This window comes from Cherax quadricarinatus, chromosome 30 (assembly GCF_038502225.1).
Source record: "Cherax quadricarinatus isolate ZL_2023a chromosome 30, ASM3850222v1, whole genome shotgun sequence".
NCBI classification, from domain to species: Eukaryota; Metazoa; Arthropoda; class Malacostraca; order Decapoda; family Parastacidae; genus Cherax; species Cherax quadricarinatus.
Window position 1 is genome coordinate 20,977,693 of NC_091321.1, and position 18,351 is coordinate 20,996,043.

The 18,351-nt window shown below is 43.5% G+C and overlaps 1 protein-coding gene across 4 annotated transcripts in view; it reads right to left on the reverse strand.

Annotated features, from left to right (window-relative positions):
- Nucleotides 1-1,674: 1,674 nt before the first annotated feature.
- LOC128692732 (KH domain-containing, RNA-binding, signal transduction-associated protein 2) overlaps nt 1,675-18,351 on the reverse strand; it is a 607,660-nt gene continuing 590,983 nt past the window's right edge. For all 4 annotated transcript variants that reach the window (XM_053782056.2, XM_070089990.1, XM_070089992.1 and 1 more), the window contains 2 exons: nt 9,860-9,930; nt 1,675-2,715 (listed from right to left, as the gene is read on the reverse strand). In XM_053782056.2, the coding sequence (XP_053638031.1) occupies nt 2,618-2,715; nt 9,860-9,930 (169 nt within the window). In that variant the 3' untranslated portion in view covers nt 1,675-2,617. The remainder of the gene's footprint in view (nt 2,716-9,859; nt 9,931-18,351) is intronic.

Consider the following 18,351-nt stretch of genomic DNA (forward strand, 5'->3'; position numbering starts at 1 on the left):
TATGTCTCCACGCGACTTTGTAAAATACTCTAAATGCCTAAGGAAACATACTATTATAGATTCGTCTGATACGTAAAGGCCATAATGCAGCTCAGAAGAACTTCAAGAAATATCAAAGTGATCTAATCCGCTACATCTAAGTTTCTATATCTGAAATATACGATATGTGTAATTCGATCTCTTTACAATATAAACTCTGGGGAAGCTGCGAAGCAGGAATCTCTCACCTTTATGTCAGTTATAAATATCTGAGAGGTGTTAAAAAAGGAACAACTTGTTCTTATGTCCAATAAAAGTCTGGAAGCTACTCTATTCTAATATTTCTTTCTAATATATCAAAGATCACAACCCACATTTGGGAGAAAGAGGAAGTGATAACTGCAGGTCAAGTGATCTTGACCTGTCAGTGTTGAGTCTCGATCTCCTAGTGTGAGATGATTGCTTACCAAGATACTCTTAATTATTCTACAACAAACTCCTAAAACGTACTTATTCCTCTACACCGCTACTTCGACTGCGAAACATATATTTCAGACTAACTTGCTGAGGATCTATTTACACAAGATAGAAATATAGAGATATAGATAGCATCTGTATGTTAGCTTATCTAGAAACAAAACATTGTCAGGGTGCTTGTGAGAGAGACATCAATGTCTGACAGTGACTCTGATGGCTTCTCAGACTTCCTTCAGTGACTTTGTCCACTCACACACACACACACACACACACACACACACACACACACACACACACACATACAAACACACACAAACTCTTCAACAATATCACTGAAGACAAACGTCTTGTCTAAAATAGTTGTCGCAGCAGCAAAATCCATCACAGACTAGTCGAAGAAAGATCTCAAAAAAAAAAAAAAATCCACAGAATTGCTGCTCCGGCTTTACTGGTTCGTCGCAGACAGCACCATCGCTGTCAACCACTAACTCTCCAAGACGAAAAGGCCATAAGAATGATGGTCCCAGAAACACTCAAGTTCAACTTAACTCTTACACTGACACTTGGCTCTTTGAGCTCCCTAGCACACTGTGGGAGTCGAGGGCAAATATGAGGATGAGGTCATGACTCCACCACAGCAAGAGATCTCCCTAAGATACACTGGTTAGAAAAGGATAAAGATGGGAAGATATGCCACGATGATGTAGTGATGAATGAAAATAGAAGTGCTACGATGAAGTAGTGATGAATGAGAGATGCTGAGGAGAGAATGAATGAGACGAGAAGTGCCACACTTGGGAAACTGATTATTTTGTTTCACTATAAAATACACATGTTTATCTTGGTGCGACACTCTGTTTTCAACCACAATGCCGGGAGGAACTTGCTGGCTAGCTAGCTGATACAAAACACTGAATGAATATTCCCTTTATCTCCTCTTCTTGCAAAAGCTCTAAAGCTTCACACAAGGCAACGATACTCTCTCCCAGTGAAGGAGAGGACACAGATTGATAGCCAAAGCTTTACCTCTCCAACAGTCGTATCTCTTTGTCACAATAAAGCGAACAAGAAAAAAATAAACAGTTCAGAAAAAAATGACCTAAATCATTTCCACCTTAAAATGTGTCTTGTTCTTGGTTCTTTATTGTCTTGAAACAAAACAATCAGATGAAAGTCTGCAGGAGAGAACACCGTATATACCTTCTTATAACTAGTAAATAATTCATTAGTTTTATTTTAAAGTATATATATACAGAAGCCCTGTAAACACAAGTTACTTATTGAACAACTCTCGCCAAAAACCACCTTTATTACTACCCATATAATACCTCTTTTGGTTTTGGTTTTTGAACAATTATTAAGAATTATCACCTCATGCTTACACCATTTTGTCAATATTCTTAACACGAGCCTCTCTCTCTCTCTCTCTCTCTCTCTCTCTCTCTCTCTCTCTCTCTCTCTCTCTCTCTCTCTCTCTCTCTCTCTCTCTCTCTCTCTCTCTCTCTCTCTCTCTCTCTCTTTCGAAACACACAAATATTTATTTTCCTTACACTTAATTCCATCAACATCATAAATGTTTTATTTAACTATTTTTGTTCCATATTTATTGTCTTGGCATTTCTTTCTACTTCGCCTTCCTTGAACATTTCCTTTTATCGTCTATTCATTAAACATTTCACATTTCATTTTTTCTCTATTATGTATGTTTGTAACCAACACTTAGCACATAAGGACACAGGGCGAGTGGGTGAGGGATCACATTAGGTCACCTGTGCTGGCTAGGGGGCCCTGGAAGAACCTAGGTGCACCTAGAGGTCACTGCAGGTGCACTGATAGAACCTGGAGAAATCTGAAGAACACCTGCTGACGCCTGCAGACACCTAAAAGCATTAGGGGTACTAGAAGTCCCCGTGGAGGCACCTGGATATACCACATATAGGTGCAGACAAGCGACCGGAGCGCGCAACAAAGTCCTCAGAACCTCGAGGTGCCAACAGGACTCGCGGGCCGTCACACAGGACCTACGGACTCATTCAAAACTGAACCTAGGGGCACCCATGCTGGACTTCAGGGACCCCCAGACAGAACCTTGGGGCAACACAGCGGACCTCAGAACACCATACAAGAGCTGAGGGTCACGGTAGGACACCACGAGACCATCTTATGAAGGTACGTTGACGGCGAGGCGACGGTAAGGCTCGTGACGGAAGCGAGGTCGAGCGACGCCGGCCTTCAGAGCTCCGTCCTTCTTCTCAGAGTCTGTAAAGACAACACAACACACGTTATCTCTCAGAATCTACAAAGACAACATAACAAACACACGTTATCTCTCAAAATCTACAAAGACAACTCAACAAACACACGTTATCTCTCAGAATCTACAAAGACAACTCAACAAACACACGTTATCTCTCAGAATCTACAAAGACAACACAAGAAACACACGTTATCTCTCAGAATCTACAAAGACAACACAGCAAACACACGTTAACTTACGCAAGGAAAATAAAACGTCAAATGAGAGCTCTTTAACATTAACAAAAATGTACACAGTAAAGAGAATTTATTTATTTTGCAATGATACAAATGACCGAGTATCCTGGATGCTGCCGGTATTTCCTTCATTAATAGGAACACTGACTCTCTGGGAAAGAGAGCTTGTCGCTATGGAGTCCTGTAAGCTCCTGATAAGTTTGCCACCACTTTTCCCATGATCTAAGGGCCTCTGATCCTACTGGATATAGGTTACGGAAGAAGTAGAATGGAAGATGAGAAACAGGATTCCACATATGGACAAAAATCGGGTAACAAATTTTATATCTAGATGTATCGTCTGCAAACAACTAGCCCAACGACGATGAAGGTTAAATATCTGCCAGAAGAATGTAATGCAGAATATATTGAATACATTACATTGTGAAGAAAGATTAAGACCAGGCAGCTAGTGTCTAGTTCCCTCAAATACGAATCAATAAAAGGCAGTTTTACGTTAAGACCTAAAGCTTTCAAGATGTTATCCAAGTAAGGATTTTATCGCTTATAGAGGATCTGAGCCAAGGAAGTTAGGGAGCTTTTGAAGATCCGCTAAAGTCCATTTTGTGGATTAATTTCGGCATCTGCGTGAGACCGGATATTAAAGACCTCCATTGAAAAATCAGATGGCGGAATTCCAGGACCAGAAAAGGAAGGGAGAATGTGTTTTAAAGCCAAACATTGTGTGATTTATTGTAAAGAAAAAATATAAAATTATTATTTTTTTTTAGTTTTTTTAAAGTTGAGGAGATTCCCGTCAGCTGTAACATTAATTGGTAGACCCAGAATGATCATATGCAGCGCCATCTGTTGAGTGTATTAGAAGAAGAAGATGTCACCAGGACGTTCTGGTGTTGGTTATGGGGGTTAACTCTTGGTGACAGTTACCTGGTGTTTGGCTGGAATGAGGCTGAGCACTTCACTCTCACTTGTTCTCCACACCAGGTAAGAAACTCTAACATTGAACTCTGTCTTCCATGTTTAGGGATGTTTCATCTCAAACTTAAGATATTAATGTTATATAGTAACCAGTAATTACTTTATTTCTACAAGAGTGATGGACTGAACACATCGATTCCAGGCTGAGGGACTGATTACCTCAAACTCCTCCTCTCCTTACCCCTCTCTGCTTTGTATTGGACTGATGAAGCCACTGTGTGGCGAAACGTTTCCTTAATAAAGATTCCCATATGTTGCGTAAGTGTCTCAATCTTCTACTTTATTTCAGATTAAAGATAATAATGTTTTATGATCGCCAAAAATTTTAAATAAGTTCAACTTTATTTTTCATTGAGCTTTCAGGAATTTTTATTGTTTGACTATGTGGTAACCTCTGTTTATCAGTTGCAGCTGCAGTGTGGGCAGCTGCAGGAGACACTGCAATAATAGAGCAGACTAGAGACTGGCCAACTCGTTAAGTATAGTCTCTAGAAGAGCGGAAGACAACTGCCACATCCAGTCTTCCATTTCCCGGAACCAATGATCTCCGACATGGCAAACTTGAGTCTATGTACTCGGCTATATTTCCAGGCAAGACATTTAGGAGAGTACAGATAGGAAGCTCCTGTCTGTCTATCTGGTGCTCAGAAGACGGAGGATCGAACCTCCACCATGTTTTGTGCTGAATGACCCACACAGGTTTAACGCTTAATATGAAATATTTATTTTATTTACTTCCATTTCCCAGAGACAGTATCTACTGCTGGGCTGGCCTGTACTGCTGGGCTGGCCTGTACTGCTGGGCTGGCCTGTACTGCTGGGCTGGCCTGTACTGCTGGGCTGGCCTGTACTGCTGGGCTGGCCTGTACTGCTGGGCTGGCCTGTACTGCTGGGCTGGCCTGTACTGCTGGGCTGGCCTGTACTGCTGGGCTGGCCTGCCCTCTCCTGCTTGGTATTCCAGACATCAATTATGCCTGAGTTTCATCAACATCAAAAGCCGACCTTTACTTGAATCATCAGAGCGAAGATGAACGTCTTGAGGCTCACTCCTGAAGCAAGCTTGTCTTGAAGACTCACACTCAGTTACCTGTGTTGCCTCTCTACACCATCTACAAGGTTGTCTTGAAGACTCACACTCAGTTACCTGTCTTGCCTCTCTACACCATCTACAAGGTTGTCTTGAAGACTCACACTCAGTTACCTGTCTTGCCTCTCTACACCATCTACAAGGTTGTCTTGAAGACTCACACTCAGTTACCTGTCTTGCCTCTCTACACCATCTACAAGGTTGTCTTGAAGACACACTCAGTTACCTGTCTTGCCTCTCTACACCATCTACAAGGTTTCCATCTATGTGCTTTCCACATCTTACTGAAATGAAAAATATGTCTGTTTTCTTCCTCCTTACTTTCATTTCCTTTGTATTGTATTAACTTTCATTCCTTCTCCATGGAAATAATTTTTCTAACATGGAACACGTGTTGATGCCATTGTTGTGTTCTCAACACCGGTCATCAGAATTTTGAAGATGAAGAAAAGCTTGCAGAGTTTGTAAAATACTGAGTGAAAGTGATTTTAAATCAGGCAGAAACCAGGTAGATTCTTGTCAAAAAATTTCTCTTGTTGACAGAAACCAAAATATTTGCATTTTCGAGGTGGTCAAGGTAGTATTGCATTCATGACCCGGGTGTCTTTAGCCCAACAGCTCCATGACCCTCGTGGGTTTAGCGTTTAGTTGCGATTATAATAATACTTCAGATCAAATTTGAGACATCAATTCAAAAACTTTTTTTTTTAATTTCGATACCGGAAATGGGAAGATGAATAATAATAATAATAATAATAATAATAATAATAATAATAATAATAATAATAATAATAATAAATTATATCATAAATGCTTGCATCAGTAAATCTGAACCAGCTAATATTAGACGTTAGCCATGTTCAGTGTAGTGTTGAGTGTGAGAATTCTTTAAGAAGTGAGAAAACTTATTCTCCGGTGGTAAATTAACCTAAAACTGTACAGAAATTAAACACAAATATCCGGCACATAGGAGAGAGAAGCTTATAACGACGTTTCAGTCCAACTTGTAACATTTACAAGTCAGTGTGACTTGTAAGTGGTCCAGAATGGCTCGAAACATTGTTACAGTCACGTTACTGTAACTTTAACTTTCTGTTCTATCTGAACAGAAATTATTTGTTGTGTGAAATTAATTGATGATAACGAAGGGGTAGACCAGACACACATGGTTAATGCACTGAGATGTAAACCTTTCTGTTCTTTGATAATGTGAGAAGTCGCGAAAGCGCTTCGAATTTAATTATTTTTTTACAGTGGTTGTACTGCATATTGTGATATCACCTGTTTACTGTGATCTTAATGAAGCTTTCTGTATATATACAATGAGAAGAGTTTCAGTGTATATACTCTGAGAGTTCACATTGATATATATTTTAGATGTTAAAGCATTTTCTTCCCAACACACACACACACACACACACACACACATTCCAGATGCACACATGAACGCATGTGTTTGGCTCCAAATACACACATACACACATATCGTTGATTCCAGAAACACACATGAACGTATAGATTTTGTTCTAGAGATATACATGTAAGCATGTGATAGGCACAGAGCCTCGCCTGTCACCCTGGATTCCCAAATCTCACCAGAAAACAACACTGGCGTTCTTAGAGTGAAGCCACAGTCAATCCTCCTTCTGATCGAACTCGTTCTTTGAGAAATGCGTTCCTCGATCCAGCTCTCTCTCTCTCTCTCTCTCTCTCTCTCTCTCTCTCTCTCTCTCTCTCTCTCTCTCTCTCTCTCTCTCTCTCTCTCTCTCTCACTCTGTTATTCATGAAAGACATACAAGAGAAGAGTTGATCCACATCCATCAAACAAAATAACCTACCTATCTCTCCCACCCTAGTAAGCAACCCACCCCACACCCACCCCACACCCACCCCACACCCACCCCACGCCCACCCCACACCAACCCCACACCTCCAGCATGGAACCTACCCATACCTACTCCAGCAAGCAACCCACCCACACCCAAACCAGTAAGCAACCCACCCACACCCACCCCAGTAAGCAACCCACTCACACCCACTCAAATACGCAACCCACCCACACAGACTCCAGTAAACACCCCACACCCACCCCAGTAAACACCCCACACCCACCACAGTAAACACCCCACACCCACCCCAGTAAACACCCCACACTCACCCCAGTAAACACCCCACACCCACCCCAGTAAACACCCCACACCCATCCCAGTAAACACCCCACACTCACCCCAGTAAACACCCCACACCCACCCCAGTAAACACCCCACACCCACCCCAGAAAACCCCCCACACCCACCACAGTAAACACCCCACACCCACCCAGTAAACATCCCACACCCACCCCAGTAAACACCCCACACCCACCCAGTAAACATCCCACACCCACCACAGTAAACACCCCACACAGTAAACACCCCACACACACACAGTAAACACCCCACACACACAGTAAACACCCCACACCCACCACAGTAAACACCCCACACCCACCACAGTAAACATCCCACACCCACCACAGTAAACACCCCACACTCACCACAGTAAACACCCCACACCCACCACAGTAAACACCCCACACCCACCTCAGTAAACATCCCACACCCACCCCAGTAAACACCCCACACCCACCACAGTAAACACCCCACACCCACCACAGTAAACACCCCACACACACACAGTAATCACCCCACACACACACAGTAATCACCCCACACACAGTAAACACCCCCACACACAATAAACACCCCACACACACACAGTAAACACCCCACACCCACCCCACTAAACACCCCACACCCGCCCCGGTAAACACCCCACACCCCCCCCAGTAAACACCCCACACCCACCCCAGTAAACACCCCACACCCACCCCCGTAAACACCCCACACCCACCCCGGTAAACACCCCACACCCACCACAGTAAACACCCAACACCCCACACCCACCACAGTAAACACCCAACACCCACCAGAGTAAACACCCAACACCCACCCCGGTAAACACCCCACACCCACCACAGTAAACACCTCACACCCACCACAGTAAACACCCCACACCCACCCCAGTAAACACCCCACACCCACCCCGGTAAACACCCCACACCCACCCCGGTAAACACCCCACACCCACCACAGTAAACACCCCACACCCACCACAGTAAACACCCCACACCCACCCCAGTAAACACCCCACACCCACCCCCGTAAAAACCCCACACCCACCACAGGAAACACCCCACACCCACCCCAGTAAACACCCCACACCACCCCGGTAAACACCCCACACCCACCACAGTAAACACCCCACACCCACCACTGTAAACACCCCACACCCACCCCAGTAAACACCCCACACCCACCCCGGTAAACACCCCACACCCACCACAGTAAACACCCCACACCCACCCCAGTAAACACCCCACACCCACCCCGGTAAACACCCTACACCCATCACAGTAAACACCCCACACCCACCACAGTAAACACCCCACACCCACTCCAATAAACACCCCACACCCATCCCAGTAAATACTGTCGAACCAGCAAACATTTCACATATACTTCACATATAGGTTGTTGGTGGTAGCACAGCACAACCTGATTGATCTGGCAGGTTGATGGTGGCGGCAGCTGGCAGGCCTACACAACCTGGGTGATCTGGCAGGTTGTTGGTAGCAGTAGCTGGCAGGTTGTGGAGTTACTGGTGAAATTCCGCCTTGAAAACTTCCGCTTCTGTTCCGGCATCATTGTTAATGTTGATAACTGTGGTGCCCATGACACTGTATCACCCCACCACCCACACCTCAACCCACAGTACCCCACCCTCACCACCCACACCTCCACCCAAACCTCCACCCACACCTCCACCCAAGCCTCCACCCACACCTCCACCCAAACCTCCACCCACACCTCCACCCACACTACAACCACACCTCCACCCACACTACCCCCACCCCACCACCCACACCTCCACCCACACTACCACCACCCCCACCATTCATACCTCCACCCACACTACCCCCACCATCCACACCTCAACCCACACTACCCCCACAGCCCACACCTCCACCCACACTACCCCCGCCGCCCACACCTCCACCCACACTACCCCCACCCCCACCACCAACACCTCTACTCACACTACCCCCACCCTCACCACCCTCACCTCCAACCACACCTCCACCCACACTACTCCCACCCCACCACCCTCACCTCCACCCACACCTCCACACACACCCACACCTCCACCCACACCTCCACCCACGCCCACACTCCTAACACCACTACAAGACTCCTCCATTACATAACCAGCTCCTCATAATTTGCATACATGTTCTCCACTCGACTTGTCTAATGTGAAGACCCGTTTATTGTCAGTTGTGATGCTGCTCTCTCTCTCTCTCTCTCTCTCTCTCTCTCTCTCTCTCTCTCTCTCTCTCTCTCTCTCTCTCTCTCTCGTATTCATTAAACAGTTATCAGAGAGACTGTTGAAAATTCTTTCTCTTGTCTTGACTTAACATGGAGAAAAAATATATATGACGATTTTTTTTGCATAATTAAGTTTAAATGAAACATAATGAGAGAGAGAACTCTCAGCTCGGTTTAATTTTAGAACTGATACAAACTATATAAATATTTACCGAGTTTTTATATTATTACTATTATTATTATTATTATTATTATTATTATTAATCATTATTATTTTTATTATTATTATTATCATTACTATTATGTTGAGGGGAAGAAGTTGGCACAGAGCGCCTGGGGGAAACAGGAGATAAATATGTTTGATCCAAGGAAGGAAACATAACTCTAATTCCTTGGATGAAGAGTAATTGTTTCTTACCATTAACCATGGTGGCCTCGTACTCCGCCTGGAGACTCGACATGTCTGTGAAGTCCTCATACAGCGGCATACTGTAAGTATACACACTCTTAATAAACACAAAACAAACAAAAAAACACCTGGATAAAACACCTGATTAAAACATCTGGATAAAACACGTGATTAAAAGCACCTGAGTAAAACACACCCCATTAAAATACCCGATTAAAAACCTGAGTAAAACACGCTATTAAAACACCTCAATAAAACACCGTAAAATACCTCATCTCTCTTATTTTACATAATTAATAGTATTCTTAATATTGATTTACTTGATAATACTTCAAAAAGGCATTCCAAAAATTAATTTAAAAAATTTAATATTACAAAATTTTGAGCGATCAGTAGCCTAGTTTTTTCTTTTTAATTTAAACTCAAAATATTTTGTTAGAAGCTGTTAGTCTAACAACAGGGAAATGTACATTGTTTATATTTATGTAAATTATTTATACTGCTGCGATTTATACAAGTTTCTTTTATTGCTAAAAGCAGGTTTTTACTACACGTGAGAGAGTACTATATAATGATGTCCAGGATGAACAATGTCTCAAAGTGGCAGTGTAGAGGAACCTTCACCTGGGTTCACATCCCTTTACCTGCCTCACCTTCACCTGGGTTCACATCCCTTTACCTGCCTCACCTTCACCTGGGTTCACATCCCTTTACCTGCCTCACCTTCACCTGGGTTCACATCCCTTTACCTGCCGCACCTTCACCTGGGTTCATATCCCTTTACCTGCCTCACTTTCACCTGGGTTCACATCCCTTTACCTGCCTCACCTTCACCTGGGTTCACATCCCTTTACCTGCCTCACCTTCACCTGGGTTCACATCCCTTTACCTGCCTCACCTTCACCTGGGTTCACATCCCTTTACCTGCCGCACCTTCACCTGGGTTCATATCCCTTTACCTGCCTCACTTTCACCTGGGTTCACATCCCTTTACCTGCCTCACCTTCACCTGGGTTCACATCCCTTTACCTGCCTCACCTTCACCTGGGTTCACATCCCTTTACCTGCCTCACCTTCACCTGGGTTCACATCCCTTTACCTGCCTCACCTTCACCTGGGTTCACATCCCTTTACCTGCCTCACCTTCACCTGGGTTCACATCCCTTTACCTGCCTCACCTTCACCTGGGTTCATATCCCTTTACCTGCTTCACCTTCACCTGGGTTCACATCCCTTTACCTGCCGCACCTTCACCTGGGTTCATATCCCTTTACCTGCCTCACTTTCACCTGGGTTCACATCCCTTTACCTGCCTCACCTTCACCTGGGTTCACATCCCTTTACCTGCCTCACCTTCACCTGGGTTCACATCCCTTTACCTGCCTCACCTTCACCTGGGTTCACATCCCTTTACCTGCCGCACCTTCACCTGGGTTCATATCCCTTTACCTGCCTCACTTTCACCTGGGTTCACATCCCTTTACCTGCCTCACCTTCACCTGGGTTCACATCCCTTTACCTGCCTCACCTTCACCTGGGTTCACATCCCTTTACCTGCCGCACCTTCACCTGGGTTCATATCCCTTTACCTGCCTCACTTTCACCTGGGTTCACATCCCTTTACCTGCCTCACCTTCACCTGGGTTCACATCCCTTTACCTGCCTCACCTTCACCTGGGTTCACATCCCTTTACCTGCCTCACCTTCACCTGGGTTCACATCCCTTTACCTGCCGCACCTTCACCTGGGTTCATATCCCTTTACCTGCCTCACTTTCACCTGGGTTCACATCCCTTTACCTGCCTCACCTTCACCTGGGTTCACATCCCTTTACCTGCCTCACCTTCACCTGGGTTCACATCCCTTTACCTGCCTCACCTTCACCTGGGTTCACATCCCTTTACCTGCCTCACCTTCACCTGGGTTCACATCCCTTTACCTGCCTCACCTTCACCTGGGTTCACATCCCTTTACCTGCCTCACCTTCACCTGGGTTCATATCCCTTTACCTGCTTCACCTTCACCTGGGTTCACATCCCTTTACCTGCCTCACCTTCACCTGGGTTCATATCCCTTTACCTGCTTCACCTTCACCTGGGTTCACATCCCTTTACCTGCCTCACCTTCACCTGGGTTCATATCCCTTTACCTGCCTCACCTTCACCTGGGTTCAGATCTCTTTACCTGCCTCACCTTCACCTGGGTTCAGATCCCTTTACCTGCCTCACCTTCACCTGGGTTCAGATCCCTTTACCTGCCTCACCTTCACCTGGGTTCACATCCCTTTACCTGCCTCACCTTCACCTGGGTTCACATCCCTTTACCTGCCTCACCTTCACCTGGGTTCACATCCCTTTACCTGCCTCACCTTCACCTGGGTTCACATCCCTTTACCTGCCTCACCTTCACCTGGGTTCAGATCCCTTTACCTGCCTCATCTTCACCTGGGTTCAGATCTCTTTACCTGCTTCACCATCACCTGGGTTCACATCCCTTCACCTGACTTACGTTCTCAAGAACGGGGGATCGAATCCCATAAAGCAGATTCCGAATGAATCCAAAGGAGAATCACAGGTAAAGATGCCAGAGAAATTTTATATATATATATATATATATATATATATATATATATATATATATATATATATATATAATTAAGCACAAGGGATAAAAAAAAACGATTTATGTCATAGACAACAAACAAGACAAACAAACAATGCAAACAACTACAACACTACAGATAGAGGGGAGGGGGGAGGGGGGAGGGGGAGGGGGAGAGAGCAAAGCTGTTTTAGTTGTTGTTTTACAGCGAAGTATAAGCATTTAAATTAATTAAATACTCAGGCATTTTACTCCCAGTAACCAAGACATTAAAACCTTCACTATGTAAGACACTTGTCTAAGATGGCTTTGAGGCCTATCTGGCACCCACCACACTCTGTAGGCCTACGGGATTTTAGGAATTTATTTTTTAAATATATATATATATAATATATATATATATATATATATTTCTCTTTCAACACACCGGCCGTATCCCACCGAGGCAGGGTGGCCCAAAAGGAAAAACGAAAGTTTCTCCTTTTACATTTAGTAATATATACAGGAGAAGGGGTTACTAGCCCCTTGTTCCCGGCATTTTAGTCGCCTCTTACAACACGCATGGCTTACGGAGGAAGAATTCTGTTCCACTTCCCCATGGAGATAAGAGGAAATAAACAAGAACAAGAACTAGAAAGAAAATAGCAGAAAACCCAGAGGGGTGTGTATATATATGCTTGTACATGTATGTGTAGTGTGACCTAAGTGTAAGTAGAAGTAGCAAGACCTACCTGAAATCTTGCATGTTCATGAGACAGAAAAATGGACACCAGCAATCCTACCATCATGTAAAACAATTACAGGCTTTCTTTTTACACTCACTTGGCAGGACGGTAGTACCTCCCTGGGTGGTTGCTGTCTACCAACCTACTACCTATAATATATATATATATATATATATATATATATATATATATATATATATATATATATATATATATATATATAATCTCCTGTGACAGGGAAAATATATTTACGACAGTTTAATGGTAAAGTTGATAGTAATTTAGGTTATATTCAACGCAAAATTGCGATAGAAAGTTTTCCTCTGAAATGAGTTGAGGTAAATGTGTGAGCAGTACTCTAGACAAGAGTAGATGTGTGAGCAGTACTCTAGACAAGAGTAGATGTGTGAGCAGTACTCTAGACAAGAGTAGATGTATGAGCAGTACTCTAGACAAGAATAGATGGGAATGCAGGAGCAAGTTGCTTAAGACAGGAGCCACACCATCCAGGCTTGACATATTATTGGTGCTTATCTCTTCTCTTGCTTCCTGAAACAACATATTTGTGACAAGTGAGTAAAGAGAGCAGTGAGTGAGACAGAGGAGTTCAGAAGACAAGGACCTCCAAGTCTGAGTTAGTTTCAAGAAGAGTCACGAAGACTTTGTCTTCGACAACAACAGCAGCAGCAACTGTACTCTCAAAAGACTGAAGGAAGGGAAGAAAAAATATGGCATACATTTCTGCGGCTCACTGAGTTCCTCACTTTATCGCAGATACAACGCAGTCACTATCATGTGAGTTCACTATCATGTGAGTCATCTATACCAGCTGTTAACACAAGGGCCAGAGTCTTCTAGTAGTGGTGTACCATATAGCTGGTCTTGTGACTGTTGTGTTACCTCTCAGTGAGTCTGGTGACTGTTGTGTGACTTCTTAGTGAGGGTTGACTGGCTGGTTCAGTTACCTCATTTTATTGAATATTCTTGAAGGTCAGGACCCTCTCAAGCCGGGAGCTGGTTCACATCATATGAGCTACCTGTCTTGGTCCCTGCTGAGTCTACTCTCATAGTAGAGAGTGGACTCTTTCCAAGGTGTGCCAGCAATACTCTGAACATTACTCCACTCTCTTTAAATATAAGGTGGCTCCTGTTTGACTTATTGTAAAATATCTACCTGTAAGTAGATATTTTATTGAAGAGATATAAGTATATAAAGCTCCTGCTGTGTCTGTTTCTCTTCCTGGTTTACTCTTATTAATGAGCCTAGCCTAAGGTGGGCTTTGGGAGTAGAATAACTCTGGGAATTCATCAAAGGCATATCAAAGGGTGTTCCTAGAATTGAACTCTAGCAGAGCTAGATACTTGAGTCCCTGAAGACTACCATCTAGGTACCTACCAATGTTTCTCCTTCATACCACGTACACGAAATTAATAACATAATGCTATTTTCAGTTAACTGATTTTTGACCAATAAATTTGCGAGGTCGGAGGAGAGGAGGGCAGTTGAAAGGTTGCTTATATATATGTATTTACAACATGCTTTTTTTCATTATGAGGTCAGTGCCATGCAACACTGCCAGGGATGCAACTCCCTCAACAATACAGTGCCAGTACGTACAAGATCAGTGTGTGTGCTGCGTGCTGCAAAGTTTTACAAAGAAATGTGTTTCAATTTACAGATTATCTGATTATATTGACATGTAAGCAAGCAACAGTGACGAACAGACAGACAGACAGGCAGTCAGTCAACCAGACAGCCAGTCAGTCAGCCAGAGTGGCAGCCAATCAGTCACCATGACTAGACAGTCAATTAGTCAACCAGACAAACAGTCAGTCAGTCAACCAGACAGACAGCCTGTCAGTCAACCAGACAGACAGCCAGTCAGTCAACCAGAGACAGTCAGTCAAACAGACGGACAACCAGTCAGTCAACCATACAGACAGCCAGCCAGTCAACCAGACAGCCAGTCTGTCAGTCAACCAGACGGACAACCAGTCAGTCAACCATACAGACAGCCAGCCAGTCAACCAGACAGCCAGTCTGTCAGTCAACTAGACAGACAAACAGACTCAGTAAGAGACACAGGCTCTCCAGCAAATCACAAACACATAATACATCTCTCCCAAACATGGCTTCAGTAAGACCCCCCTCATTATAGATCAGTGGGTAATTACTTCTGACTGCGCCTGTCTAAATGTAATCACCTCCTCCACCAGCAGCTGCGACTGACACGACATAAATGAAATTAAGGCTTTCACACTTGCCATTGACTTCTTGAGTTACCTGTTTTTTTAAGAGAACCTTGGTCGATTACACCGCCATTACTTAACCCAGGAAGGAAGTGTGTGTGTGTGTGTGTGTGTGTGTGTGTGTGTGTGTGTGTGTGTGTGTGTGTGTGTGTGTGTGTGTGTGTGTGTGTGTACTCACCTAATTGTGGTTGCAGGGGTCGATTCATAGCTCCTGGCCCCGCCTCTTCACTAGTCGATACTAGGTCCATTCTCTCCCTGCTCTATGAGCTTTATCATACCTCTTCTTAAAGCCATGTATGGGTCCTGTGTGTATGTATGTACACTAGTGGCACCTATCTCCTGCACCTGCTCAGGTGGCTAATTAACTGAAATAATGAAAATTGCAATTTTCCCCCTAGATATTTTTGTTTCTCCCTTTGCTTAGTTGTCCTTCTTTAATGTTTCAATTTTCTACCCTTTATTGTCTGAGAGATGAGAGAACTGGAAGATGAGAGACTTGAAAATAAGTGAATGAGAGAGAGAGAGAGAGAGAGAGAGAGAGAGAGAGAGAGAGAGACAGAGACAGAGACAGAGAGAGAGAGAGAGAGAGAGAGAGAGAGAGAGAGAGAGAGAGAGAGAGAGAGAGAGAGAGATTTTACTTCATCAATGAGAGGTTCCTTCACTGTACTTCATCAAAATTAAGGTAAATAACAGTGTGATGACAATATTGAGATCACTTTGCTCTCACGTCGAGAACACCGTGTTCACACCTTAGTTCAAGACAAGATAAACACCAGAGATAGCATACAAACATCACTTACTGCCAACACAGTGTCAACAAAACGTCTGAACCACACAGGGTTTAACCAGTGTTGTCTGCTCGCCCCACAGGAAAGTTTGTTCCTGCCAACAGCTTAACTAATCAGCCAATTTGCATATTAATAACAAAGTCAGTGTGTTAAGAACAAGATTCTATTTATAACCCGCTAACCCATGCTTCAACTCCACTCACATGTACAGGAACTGTGTTGATTAGAACCTTAGGAAGAAAGAAAAACTAGAGGAGATATTATTATGACGTATTAGATACTTAAACGACGTGGTAGAGCAATTAGGGATAGATTTTTATGTGAGTGACTACAGTATGTCTAGGGAAACATAAATAATAGCTAGAAACACAGAGGAATTACTGGATGTGTGGAAATGATATTTCAGTACAAGCACAATAATGACATGGAAAAACAGAATGAGAAAGTGGTGAGGACCAACTCTGTACACAGTTTTAAGAGTAGGTATGATAGGACACATATGGCCAGACAACAGTAAGATGTCTTGATGCCTAGTGGAGGCAGGTGCCAAGGTTCGACCCTCACAAACACATCTCAGCGAGAACAATTCAACTTAACACATGCACTCAACGTTATCATTACTTCTGAGAGAAGGAACAGAAGCACTGTGTAAACTGCTAGTTAAACTCTACAACGAGCAAGTGGAAACACAACATTGCCAGAACAGTGGATAACATCACATATGGAAAGCAGTGTTAAATGAGAAATGGTTCCCTTGATATGCAGAATACATAAGGTAATGTTGAAGATAGTCTGAAGAATTGAGACACTTATGCAACATATGGAAATCTTTATTGAAGAAACGTTTCGCTACACAGTGGCTTCATCAGTCCAATACAAAGTAGAAATGGGTAAGGATGGGAGGAGTTTGAGGTAATCAGTCTCTCAGTCTGGTGAGAAACAGTTTCACGAACAACGACCAGCAGGGATGTACTTAGAGATGGTAGAACCTGTCTAGCAAACCTGCAGGATTACTATGACAAGGTAACCGTAGTGACTTAGGAATGAAATGGATGGGTGGACTGCTTAGTGTTGGCCTGCAGGATGACACTCATCATGGTACCACACAACAGACTGGGCCAAAAACTAAAGAAGCTATCAGAGATAGCAGTAAACACATTATGATGGGATAAAGATCATCTTTACCGATAACAGTCCTGGAGAAAACAGCAGAATGGAGAGAATATGATCTGAACAAACTACATGATTGTTCTCACCAGATGTTACTGAAGTTGACTTCTAACAAATGCAAGGTTAGGAAAATTGGGAAAGAAAAAGACAGACTAGAAGCTAAAATTTCGTGGAAGAGAGACTGCAAACTTTAAACAAGGAGACGAACGTAGGGGTTAGCATAGCACCGAGGATATCACCAAAGGCATAGATCAACTGAATAACGTCCGCAACAAATGTGGAACTGAATAACCTAAACAAATATTTATTGAAAGTTAAGACACTTGTGCAACATCTGGTTATCTTTATTGTAGACGTTTCGCCATCCAGTGGCTTTATCAATACCGCATTAATGTCCAAGAATCTGTATTGATAAAGCCACTGGATGGCGAAACGTCTACAATAAAGATAACCAGATGTTGCACATGTGTCTTAACTTTCATCTTGTCGGTATTGTATACCTGTCTTGCACAAATATTTATTAATGACCTAAAATAACCTATATACCAGCTACATACGAATATTGGAGTTCTTTACACCAGCTTCGAGCCTATGATATACTGATCAGGTATGTTCAGAAACAAGAGAAAATGCAGCGATGATGAGAGACTAAAGTAACACTAATAACATTAGAAGTAAGAAGAACCATAGGAGACATAATTATAACGTACAAGATACTCGAGTAACTTGATAGAGTGCACAGGGAAGAACACACACACACACACACACACACACACACACACACACACACACACACACACACACACACACACACACACACACACACACACACACACACACACACACACACACACACACACACACACACACACACACACACTAATCACCTACAACAAAAATACAAGTTAACTTTGAAAGAAGAGAATAGGAGTTAAGAGAGGTGGGGTGGAGGTCCTCAGGTGGAAGA